Raw genomic sequence first — 13,123 nt, forward strand, 5'->3', positions numbered from 1 at the left:
ACGGCACCGCCAAACTCCAAGGGACCCGCTCCCTTCACACCGGCGTGATACCTGGCGGGAATGGAGCCTGAAAGGTTAGGATTGGCGGCTAACTTCGTAATATTTGCTGTGTTGGTCAGGGTTTACAGCGTTAACGGACAGGTTCAGCCTGACCTGCAAGTCGGAACGTGACATGGACAAACTGGCCCACATCTTCAGCTCTTACGTTAGCGACATCGTGGAGCGTGAGTGACCACCGTGGGGGAGCGAAGGAGGTGTGGTCTGGGCTCCTGAGGGTTCCTAGCAGAAGGGGGCCTGGGGGACTGCAAAAGGGGTCCTAAAGGGTCGTTCTCTCAGTGTTACTCATATCAGTTCTTCAGGTTGCCATTGACAAGCTAGGTCTTTGCCTGGGTCTGCCATTCTGTCCAGTCTCACATCCTGTTGGCTCAACGATCAGAAACAGGAATACAGATCATTTTAACTTTGCATGGTTGTATTTTATTTCAAAATAAAGTATTCCTCAGGGTGTCTCTTCTAACAACAATGTAATGTGCCTCGTGGGTATTTATCAGATGTAATTTATAAAACGCCTTTCCATGCCAGTATTGCATTTTGATCCTGGGAGGTAGGAATGAGTGTTTATTTTCTGCCATGTACTAAGCTTAGGGCATATTTGCCTAATCCAGAAAAGAAACTCCTTATTTGATCAGTAAACATATTTTGAGTACCTACTCTGTGACATGCACTGTAATAGGTGCAGAGGATGCAAAAACCTACTCTTGAGGACCTTTCAGTCTAGTTAGGTCTACTCAGCAGAAATGACTCTGGCCCTATACTCTTTAATATTTATATTCCTGTTCTTTACTGACAGTGCCCCATACAGTTATGTCCATCGTTCTGAGATTCACCAGAATACTTACTTTGTGGCATCTCCTTTAGAAACAATTATTTGACTCACCCCTTGCCCCCGAGGAGCAAGTATTAAACGTCTTTCAGTTTTTCTCACCATGTATAGATGAAAGGGAGAGACAGAAATTATGAATTAGGTAGGAACTGTAACACCAGGAACTTACGGGTACTAATAATACAGGTAAATAAGACATAGTACCTGCCCTTGTGGAGTTTCCATTTTAGTGGGAGAGACAAAGAATAAACAAGCTACTTATAGATTATATATTCTATAATGGAAATAAATAGGGTGTAATGGTAAAAAAAAAAAAAAAGAATTATAGGGTGAGAGTTTCTGTATTAGGGTAGTCGTAGGTGGTGTTTAAGCTGAGACGTAAGTGATAAGAGGAATACCTTGTGAAGAGCCAAGGGTAAAGCACTTCAGACGGAAGAATGCCAAGTACAAAGGCTCTGAGATGGGAGAAAACTTGGCATGTTCTAGGAACTGAGAAGGCCAGTGTAGCTAGAGCATAGCTAGTGGAGGAAGAGTGGCTTGAGTTGAGGTTGGAGATCTTCAAGCTGTATAGGCCATAGTAAGGAGTTTGGATTATACATGTTCTTACAAAGGGAAACTGTGGAAGCGTTATAGCAAGGGAGTGATATGATCTGATTTACATTTTTTAAAAGCTCATTTTAGCTGCCTCATAGAGATTGGATTATAGGGAGCTGTTGAAGGGTAGGTAGTGAGAATGGAAGCTGGAAGAGACCATTGGAGCAGTTGTGGAAAGATAATGGAGATTTGGTCTAGGGCAGTGGTTCTCAACCTTGGCAGCACATTAGATAACCACTTGGGGGCGTTTAAAAATCCTGATGTCTAGACCAATTAAATTAGAATATCTTGAGGTAGGCCCAGAATCTGCATTTTAAAAGTTTCATTGTACAGTCAAGGTTGAAAACATTTCGTCTCAAGATATGGCAGTGGAGTCATATGGAGATGGATTGATTTGATTTATAGGGTGTTCCCCCCAAAAATGTATATGCACACTTTGAATAGTTGTAAAGGCGGTATTTATTAAAATGCATTTCATTTTCAAAATTGAACTATCAGCTGTTAAAGTGTCTACACATTTTTGGAGGGGGACATCCTGTATATTTTGCAGGTTCAATAGACAAGATTTGCTGATGCATTGGATTTCAGTGGGAAGTGGTGAGGAAAGGGACTCTCGAGTTCTCAACTTTCATAACTGAATTGATGGTGGCATCACCTACCAAAATGGGAAAGTCTGAGCTTTGAGAAAGAAAATCAGGATTCTGTTTTGAGTATATTGAGCTTGAACTATCAATAAGTCATTCAAATAGAGAAATCAAAGTGTGCGTTGATGGGGAGAGTATAAATAAAGAGAAAGAACCCAAGACTGAGGCTTGAGCAACTCCAGAGGAGAATTATGACTAGGGAGAAAGAACCTACAAAAGGAGACTGTAAGATGACAGTGAGGTGTAGGGTATTGTGGTATTCATGAAACCAAAGGGAAAGTAGTGTCTCTAGAAGAGGGTGGTGGCTAGCTGGGTTGAAAATGAAAGGTGTCTAATATGGTGAGGTCAGAAAAAATTGAATTTAGCAAGATAAATGCTGTTGATGATCTTAATAATTTTAATGAAGTGACAGAGATGGAAGTCCACTTGGAGTAAGATGAGAAGTGAATGATAGAGAAAAAATTTGAGTAAATAGCATATGAGGAGAAAATTATATATAGTCAACTCTTGAGAATTTTTTTGCTGGGAATGTAGCACAAAAATGGCCCTAATAGCTAGAGAAGAAGATAAAGTCAAGAATAGGTAGGTTAATTTTGCTGTGTTTTGGTTTTGTTTTTTAAAATATTTATAGGAATGATCCAGTAGAGAGAAGATAAGGGAGGGAGGGAAGTTCTTGAGAAGGTGAGCTGGGCTAGGATCCAGAGCACAAATAAGGGGATGGCTTTGAAGAGAATAGAAGTGCTTCTGCCATTTTAGAGAAGGTGATATAAGTAAAGACACATTTGGGGAGAAGCTAGGAGGAAGGAAGAGGAACCAAAGCCTTGGAATATACAAATAGACCAGAAAAGATGTAAGGAAAAACTCGGTAGGTCATTCTTTTGATCGTGTATGATTCTTCTGTGATCTGGTATAGCTCTGATTTTGACTTATTTTCCCCTCTCTCCCTTACCTAATTTCAGATGTGCTCTGTTTTGGAGGGGATATTCTAAATATCACAGGTATTATTTGTTTTTTTCTGAATATTTAAAGGACTGGCAGTGAGGAAGACTATATTTAGGTGGAGTCTGACATACTTATTCAGCATTGTTGGGTTATTTAATATATGCTGGGCCTGGGGAAATAAAGATGAGAAAGACACAATATCCACCACAAAGCACCTCCCAGTCTAATGAAAAAGCCTTGCCCATATTAAGCTCACACTGCTTTACATTTTGCTTAGATTAAATGGCAGAAAAACAAGTGCCTATATAGCATTCGTGAATAAACTGATGAGAAATTTGGTCATTAGTAGCAAAAGCTAAATGTAAGACAGGGAGTAAAAAGTCTCTTATCTGGAGAACTCTTAGGGTCATTAACAGCTTTATGCCACAGAATTGGACCATCTCTTTATTTAAACTTAAGCCAGCCATAAAATTCTATTTGAATATGAACCTACATTTTGTGAACTTCTTTGCTAGTACCTCTCCCCTTCTTTTAGTATACTGGTGGAAGGAAGGTTACCATAACTATCCTTAAACCTTAGTAACAGTTCAGCTTCTACCTAGTCATGTTTTTATATGCTCAATCATATTGAGGATCTAAAGCAATATTTTAACCTAGCATAATGTATAGAGCTAAGAAACCTTGCCTGACACCTTGCATGATATTTTCTGTATTATTAGGGATTTTGTGCTGGTCAGGTGAGTCCAGGTATTTGATCTCTGTCAGCCTATCTTGTATCTCTGCAGGGAATGTGCTCCTGGCACTCTGGACAGTGGAACAGAATCAACTGAGTGACATCATTACCCTGGTTGCAAAATGTAGTCTGGAGATACAGGAGAAATTTGGGATCTACCATACCAAAGAAGGCCAGGACTTGCAGCTAAAGATAGGTAGTAGCTACTAAAAGAGATCCAGTTGAAAAAAAAAAAAAAAAACCTATAAAAATTTCAAATGACAAATTGGGAAAAAAATATTTGCAACTCATCATGTAGGCAAAGGTGAATTTTTTTAATGTAGAAAGAACATAAATTTTTAAAAACATATAGAAACTTTAAAAGACTAACATTCTAAGAGAAAAATGGGCATGAATAAGTAGTACAAAGACACAGAAATACATAAGATAGTCAACTTCATAAAAAGAAAAATGCCAATTGAGATCATTTCTTATCTATAGATACACAAAAATTCAGATGCTAAACACACAGTTGTTGAGGCTGTGAAGAGTAAGCCTTCTTATGTGATACTGATGGGAATCAGCAATGATACAATGGAGGATGATTCAGTAATCTCTATCAAGATTACAAATGCATCTTTTTTTAATATATTTTTATTGATTTGAGAGAGAGAGAAAGGGAGATAGAGAGATAGAAACATCGATGGGAGAGAAACATCAATTAGCTGCCTCCTACACACCCCCTACTAGGGACTGAACCCACAACCCCAGCATGTGCCCTGACAGGGAATCCATCCAGCAACCTTTTATGCATGGGACAACGCTCAATCAACTGAGCCACACGAGCTGGGCAAATGCATTTATTCTTTATCCCAGCAATCCTACTTCTGAACATTTATCCTATAGGTATACCTGAGGATATATGAAATATCATATGTACAATATTATTGATTGCAATGTGGCTTATAATAAAAGATTGAAAACAACCCATCTGTAGGATACTAAATATGTCTGCTCAATGAGATTTTCTTCAACTTAAAAAAATATGTTCTGATATCTCCAAAATTTAGTTGAGAAAAAGTAAGTAGTATTTTATTGTATGGGTATACTACAATTTATTTATCCACTCACTTTTTTTAAAAAGTTCTGGCTAGGAAAAGAGCCAAGACTCAAATTATAAGAGAAAGTTTATTTAGAAAGTCACAGAGGTAGAAAAAGTGAGATATAGAAGAAATGGGCACAGGAGACAACTTATAGCAAAAGACGGGCCCTTGGAGCTTAGAGGAGAGAGAGATAATCACCTTGAGAGATGAAAGAGGAAGAGGAGGTAAGCCCAGAGGGGAGAGTAAGCCCTGGGGAAAAGGGGGTTGGGAAAGGTGTGGGCATGCTTCATAGAGCCACTATCCACTCACTTTTGATGGATAATTGAGTGGTGAGGTTTTGGCTGTTATGAACATCTGTGTATAAGTTTTTGTATGGACATATGTATTCATTTCTCTTGGGTAAATACTTAGGAGTGGAAGGTCTAGATCATATGGTAGATGTATGCTTACCTTTTTAAGAAATTGCTAATCTTGTCCTGACTGGTTAACTCAGTTGGTTAGAGTGTCATCTGGATACACCAAGGTTGCAGATTCAATCCACGGTCAGGACACATACAAGAATCAACCAATGAATTTATAAATAAGTGGAACAACTAATTGATGTTTCTATCTCTCTTTCTCTCTAAAAGTTAATAAATAAATTTTTAAAAATTGCTAATCTTTTTTCCAAAGTGATTGTACCATTTTACATTCCCACCAGCAATATATGAAGGTTCCAGTTTCTCTATGTCTTTGTCAATACTTATTACTGTCTGTTTGAAGAACTTCATTTAACATTTCTCATAGTATGAGTTTGCTGGAGATGTGTTAGCCCAGCTTTTGTATGTCTGGAAAAATCTTTATTTTTTCACCTCTTTTTTTTTTTTTAATCCTCACTTGAGGATATTTTTTCCATTGCTTTTCAGAGAGAGTGGAAGAGGGAAGCGGGAGAGAGAGAAACAGAAACAGAGAAACATTAATGTGAGAGAGAGAAATCAATTTGTTGCCTTCCACATGCCCTGACGGGGGGGGGGGGGGGGGGGGGGGGGGGGGGGGGGGGTCAAGCCTGCAAGCAAGGTACATGCCCTTGACGGGAATCAAACCCAAGTCAGTCCACAGGCCTACACTCTAACTACTGAGCCAAACCAGCTAGGGCTCACCTCTTTTTGAAAGGTATTTTCATTGAGTATAAAATTCTAGATTGACAGGAATTTTTTCTCTCTTACATTAAAGTTGTTATGCTATCTTCTAGCCTGTGATGTTTCCAACAAAAAAATCTGCCTTCATCTTTATTTACTTGTATATAATGTGTCTTTTTTTTCTTTTGGCTGCTTTTAAGATTTTTCCTTTATCACTGGTTTTAGGTCTTCTGATTATTTTGTCTTTGTTTTTGTTTTTTTTTGTGTGTTTTTTTCTTGTGCTTAGGGCTCATTGAGCTTCTTTGATCTCTAGGTTTTTAGTTTTTATCAAATTTAGGAAATATTCTGCCATTATTTCTTCAAATAATTTTTTCTGTTTCCCTCTTCTGCCTAATTACACACATGTTAGGCTGCTTGAAATTGTCCCATGACTCAGTGGTGCTGTGTTCACTGTTTTTATGTTTTTGCCCTGTCTTTCATTTTGGATAGTTTCTATTGCTGTTTATTCGGATTTACAAACCTTTAGGTAATTGCCTCTATTCCTATCTAGTATATTTTTATCTCAAGCTTTGTAATTTTCATCCTTGGAAGTTTGATTTAGGTCCTTTTTTTATCTTTCATGTCTCTAGTTGTTCAGTCTTTTCTCTAGGTTCTTGAATATATGAAGTGTAGTTATAACTCTTTTAATGTCCTTGTCTGCTAATTTTATCATTTGTGTTATTCTGGTTTAGGTTTGATTGATTGATTTTTCTCCTCACTATGGTCATATTTTCCTTTTTCTTTGCATGCCTGGTAACTTTTGGTGGGTGCCAGGCATTATGGATTTTACCTTGATGAATGCCAGATTTATAAATTATTGCCATAATATTCTCGAACTTCATTCTAAGATGTAGATAACTTGATCCTTTCAGGTTTCGCTTTTAAATTTTGTTGGATGTGACCAGAGTTGTGTTTAGTCTAGTGCTAGTTTTGCCCCATTCCTGAGGGAAACCCCTTCAATATCCTGTGAATTATTAAGTTTGACACTCTGGCCAGTGGAAACAGGAACTATTCCCAGCCCTGTGTGATATCAGGGATTGTTCCTTCTAACCTTTTCAGGGGACTCTTTCCCTGGCCTCAGGTGGTTTCCTCACATTGATACACTTACTGTACTCAGCTGAAAACTTGAGAGGGAACCTGTACAGATTGCTGGAGTGCTTTGGGTGCACTTCTTTTCAGTACTCAGTGCCCTAGGACCTCTAGCCCCCTTGGCCGCCTCAGACTCCTAGTTTTGTCTCTTCAACTCAGGGAGTCTTCTGGGCTGCCCCTGGGTCTCCACCCCCTGAGATGTGTCCTGGAAACTTGACAGTAGTTAGGGTATTGGAGGGTGCACCCTGTTTTCATATTTCTCAGGCATCATTGGCCTCTATTACCTGACATCCCAATATATTGAAAATTATTTCATGTATTTTTCCCAGTTTATTAGTTGTTCCAAGCATTATGGTAAATTAACTACCTGTTTTCTCTCTTGGCCAAAAGCATATGTCTCTGCCATTCTCTTAAAACTGCTTTTCCCTTGTTTTTAGTTTGGATTGGGTGACTTAGCCCATGTCTGTTAAAATACTGATTATCTGCTCATGAGCCCTGGTTACATGTGAGGAGGGATGGTGTCACTGTGACAGCAGTTTCTGAGCATAACCATTAGGTCTCTGCCAGCAGGACATAATTGTCCACTAGAAAAGCAATTTAGAGACAAGGCTTTTAGAAGCCTAGGATCTCATTTCTTCCCCCATACAACCCAGACTTGTTTGAATGTCTGTCTGTAGGAGTGCTTGAGATAGAAAGAAAGGCAAGGTGTTATTTTTCAAGGTGAGCTCACGTAATATTTCTGCAACTGTGGGCAATAACAAGATTGACATGATGCAGAGAGCAATGTGAGGATTCCAGAGAGCCCCCCCTTTGCATAGTCAATTGAGCTCAGCTATTCACCACTTGTCTCCTTTTTTCTGGATAGGTCTGTCTGCAGGTCGAATTTCCCAGGTTATTGTTGGAGACGAGCAGCGGCAGTACCTCTTGGTGATTGGGAGGGATGTAGATGATGTCCGGTTAGCTCAGCATTTGGCTCAGGCAAATGAGATTGTCTTGTCCTGGAACTGCTGGACACTCTGCAAGCAGTACATGTTTGAAGTAGAAATCATGAAGGATCATAAAGCTGTGAAGGTAGGAGACTGGCCCCATCCATTGCACATTCTGAAAAGGCCTTCCTACTGTACACGATAGGCAGTGCTCTGGTAGTGGTCACATATTGCCTGACTAAAACAACCACCATCTGAACTCTATTTTGGAGAGACATGGGGGATATTCTCCCAGAAAGATAGATGAGGCAGAATAGTAAGGCTGAAAAGATAAATAATAAAGGAGATGGCATCCTCAGTCCCTCTGTTAAGGAACCAAAGGTAATCCAGTTGGTGGGTAGACATAGAATTGAGCACTTTTCTTTCTGTAGTTAAGAGATATGCGGATCACTGGCCCATTTGATTTCGATGAACATTTTCACAAGTGTCTCAATTATCTGCCACATTACCGGACAAGTGCTAGTAAGTTACTTTGTCTTTCTACCCAAGCTTAAAATTTTAAAGATTAATTTTCAACATGGCTGGAGACATTTTCTTTGTTTTCCTTTTCTCAGACATTCTAAGAACTGCCCTGGAGTTGGATCCAGACTCTGCACTTGAGCAAACTCTGCGGAAGCACATCATGAAAAACCTTTTGAAGAAGGTTGTTTCCTTGTTTTTGAGTCATCATGTAGACTGTGCATGTGTTTGTGTAAACAGGTGTACATTTATATGTGATGGCCTTTCTTCATTGATCCAGTTTGTCTCCCGCACCCCATTGTAATACGAGCAGATTTCCCCATCTGTACCAGTTACAGTGATGACGTGTCTTATAACTTCAGTTAGATTTCTCAGTCCTAGAAAGTAAAAGCCATATTTGTTTTTCAGTTTGTCACTCAAGAAACTAATATGCTGTATAGCAGGGTACAAAGTATATGCTTGGTTATTTAATGTGTGTTGACTGATTGTATATATATATATATATATATATATATATATAAACATACATTAATCCCTTAGTAAGTGATGTAATGACTAATGGAATTGGAAACATGAAACTCTTAAGAAAACATAAAAGCTTGACAAGTTTCATCAGTGAATTAGGTTTAAAGTCAAACAGTTTTCATTCCAAGTGCACTGGTTTTTATATCTTATATATCTCTCAAATCTGAATTTTCTTTTAAGATTTTGTCTGACACCCTTTTTCCTACTCACCATGGAATGTAGAATTCTTAAACAGGATACTGGCAGTTGAAAATACAGGCAAGGTAACTCACTGTGTCTTTGTAGATTGATGAAGGCCAGCCTATGGAGTATATATCTGAATTTCGTAACGTGACTATGGTTTTAGTCAGCCTAGAGTTCCACAAGACAGCGTGGATGTTGCATTTGTGTCATCTTATCCAGGAGGCTGCGTTATATATCTCCACAGTCATAGAGAAAGGGGGTGGCCAGCTGAGCCGGATCTTTATGTTTGAGAAAGTAAGTACAAGGGAACCTGTCCCATCAGCATTAAAGGCGAGTGAAGAAAAATAGTCTTGTGTGACCAGTTTACCTGTCACATAACACAAGTGTAAGTCACATTCCCTGCTACTTATTTTGCAATAAGCTATTTTACATTAAAACTTCAACTAATAACAGTCAAGGAATGAAATGTGATAGTTAATTGTCAGGGTAATTGAGGGTTACTCTCTATATCCTTTTTGATTCAAGTCTTGTTGAAAAATTCTTGTGAAAGCATAAAGAATGTTTTTCTGGCTCTATTAGTAGAGTAAATGTAATTAGACCTTTCTCAGATAATTAAGGAGCTTGAAAAAGAGCAGTTTCAATACTTGACATTATACGTGAAGAAAATGTGGGCACATAGATTTAGCTCAAGGTATACACTAGAGATTGAATTTTTGAAAAGTTCTTGGCATTAATTTTTCTTGTGTTTTAAATTTTAATTCTTTGAATAGTTAGTTAAATTAAAATCTTATTTCTTTTTCTTAAAATCTCCATGTTGATGTGGCTCAGAGCATTCATTTCATGAATCTTGTAGAACCCTACATTCCTAACAGAAGACCAGTCAAGAAAGGGCCTGGCTTCTTTCAGGGGAGTTGGTTCACTTGCAGTAAGCCATATTACTTCCCCAGGTAAACTTCCTTTTCCTTCTTTGTTCTCTGTCCCAGGGCTGCATGTTCCTCTGTGTTTTTGGCCTTCCTGGGGATAAGAAGCCAGATGAGTGTGCACATGCCCTAGAGAGCTCCATCAGCATCTTCAACTTCTGCTGGGAGAATCCCACCGAGACCAAGTGAGGAGGAAAGTGGGGCAGAGAGGAGCTTCTCAGGCCCCAGGGGGCTCTTCAGGCAGGGTAGGAGGCTGTACAAGTAGCAGGGTTTGAGGACATCCAGAATCTTCTTAAAGGGGAGGGAACATGCTAAGGGAAGTCAGAAAACAAGATCTATTAAGCAATCACTAGTTACAGAACAGTGTCCTAGATACCCAGAGTAAATGAAAATAAGTTTCCACTCAGCAGGGGAGGAGAAGGGGAGGAACAGAGTGCACATAGCAAGATTCAAGAACACTGCAAAGGAATAAGCAAACGTAAATTAATATATACAAATAGTATATTCATATGTGGGGGGAACGCAGAACCAGGGTTGCCTGTCTACCTACAAAGGAGGGCAGGTACAGGGCAGTTACCTAGATGGGAAGGAACCACAGCTGGTTAGTGCTCTTCTTCTGGCCTTTACTCTTGGTCTTTCCCAGACCCATTACTTTTTCTGGAATTTACACTGGTATGATCACCCTCCTCTACATCCACCTCGCCCTCTCACCTTCTATAAACTCCTAGTCCAAATGAAGATATAGAAAATTCTATTTTTCCACTCATTGTACTGTGACAAGTTTGGTTGGAAGTTTTCAAATGACTTTTTTCCCCACTAGAAAGGTATGGGGAAAGTGTATACATGAATGGATTTGAAGAACAGTTATTTCTAATGTTAACATTGAGTCAAAGATTTGTTTGCCATACTTATTCAAGATGAGTAAAATTATATCACAATTTAAATAGTGCTTTAAAATTTATAGACTACTTTAATATATGCTAATAGTGTGAAAATTTTTATCCCTCTTTTACACTTGAGGATACTAAGACCGCAGAGGAAAAGTTACTAGCATATAGCAGAGCTGGTAATGAAACCCAGATCTTCTGTCCTCAAATTTTTATGAGAGCTGCCTCTTATAAAATGCAAATACTCCCCAAAAAGGATAATATATATTACAAATGTGATATAATTGCAGAGGCGTACTCATAGAATATTAGTACTGAAAATAAATTTACATTATCTGATCCATCTCATTTTACAGATTAAAAAAATGCTACAGTTGCTTCATATATACTCAGACTCTTAGCCTAGGACAGATATGTGTTGGCACTTCTTTTAGGCATGGTGGGATCTACAGATACTTCTATAGCCTACTTTCAAATATTGTCTCCACTGTGGGTGTGCTGGGCCATCCTGTCCAGTACTGGTCTATTCTGCTCTTGAATTTTGCATTGACCTATATATTTATATATATTGAAGAAAGAACATATTCTTCATCAATGAAGAACATTTTAAAAGAAGGAAGGAGTATGGACTGCCAGGAAGAACAAGAAGGGGATTGCAAAGTACAATAGAAAGAAATAAGTAACCAAGTGAGAAAAGTGTTATTTGCTTAATTTTCATTGTCTTGTTAATAGCTGAGTTTCTTGCCTGCATAACTGCATTTATTCAACCAGCAGTGGTTGAACACAACTGTGAGCTATTTATTGTGCTAGGTTTAATGGACATAAAGAGGAGCAAGACACTACCTCTTCAGCTAAGTAAACTGCTATCTTTGATACAGTGAAATTTAACTACAGGAGTAAAATGCTGTAGGAGCTGTAACGAAGTGCTATGGGAAGAAATAGTTAATTCTCAACAGAGATTCCAAAGACATCTTGACTATAGAAATAACTTTTGAGCCAGGTTGAGAATAAAAGTTCTGTAGGTGGAGAAAGTGGGAAAAGGCATTTTAGGCAAAGTAAACATGATGAAACAGAAGGTTTTTAGTCTTGTTCTTGGTATGGCCGCAGAACCAACTGTCTGGTTCTTGTCTTGGATGTCTCTTTTATTTGCCCTGGGCAGTGGGCCCAGTGGATGAATGTTAAGAGTCTTCAATCCTATCATTCCCGTAAATTCTGCAAGAGAATTTCAATGTCTCAGGTGACAATAATGTTAGGATTTTTTTCACTACTCATGCTCTATGAACAACTGAAAATTGTTTATTTGTAGATTTAACTTAAAACTATGCTCACTGAACTCTCTTTCTCCACCCACACATCTTGTTATCTGTCACAGGAAATTTTTACATCAGTCAAGTAAATCTACTTATTCTCTGTTCATTGCCACCGTTGAGCCTTTGCCTCACCTGGAACAATATATGCCCTCTTTTAACTTTTAAAAGACAGCATTTAAAAGACAGCATCATACAAACTCCATATATTTTCCAGGATCAACTGTACAAATAATGGTTTCTTTCCTTTTGCCTGTAAAAAAGAACGTATATGCTTAGGTTTCTGAGTATTTAAAATAATGCATATTTCCACTACTTTTCCATCCATGGACTAGGTAGGACCACTCCTCCCTTCCCTTTTCCCTTTCTAAACACCTCCTGTGCTCCAGCCTTCTTGAACTACTTAGTCTTGCAGAAGCACGCCAGACTCTTCAAAGCCTGTGCCTTCCCCACTAGACACAATGCTGTTGCCCCACTTTGGCAGTACTTCAGCGTTCAAGGTCCGATCATATGTCCTCTCCTTTATGAAATACTTTTTCTGCTCTCCAGTTAATGCTTCCCTCTGTTTGCTCTGTTAATTTGCTGTACTGATCTCTAATGTGTAGTATTTGTCTTGTTAACCTATAAATGTATCTTTTTACCCTCCTCAATCCCTACTACTCTCCTTCCCAGGTTGAATTTCTCCAGGGAAGAATGTTTTTGTACAGATCATATCATATAAACACCCAGCTC

General features: G+C 38.6%; 1 protein-coding gene across 2 annotated transcripts in view; it reads left to right on the plus strand.

Moving 5' to 3' along the window:
• Nucleotides 1-13,123, plus strand: part of LOC107536905 (adenylate cyclase type 10-like) — a 37,049-nt gene continuing 23,926 nt past the window's right edge. The window contains exons 1-8 of one of the 2 annotated variants that reach the window (XM_087817385.1): nt 1-224; nt 3,081-3,119; nt 3,849-3,992; nt 7,990-8,195; nt 8,482-8,572; nt 8,665-8,753; nt 9,380-9,571; nt 10,261-10,382. In XM_087817385.1, the coding sequence (XP_087673511.1) occupies nt 173-224; nt 3,081-3,119; nt 3,849-3,992; nt 7,990-8,195; nt 8,482-8,572; nt 8,665-8,753; nt 9,380-9,571; nt 10,261-10,382 (935 nt within the window). In that variant the 5' untranslated portion in view covers nt 1-172. The other variant, XM_016212794.2, reaches the window with a different exon arrangement.

The sequence above is a fragment of the Miniopterus natalensis genome, chromosome 5 (genome assembly GCF_054644295.1).
Source record: "Miniopterus natalensis isolate mMinNat1 chromosome 5, mMinNat1.hap1, whole genome shotgun sequence".
Classification (NCBI taxonomy): domain Eukaryota; kingdom Metazoa; phylum Chordata; class Mammalia; order Chiroptera; family Miniopteridae; genus Miniopterus; species Miniopterus natalensis.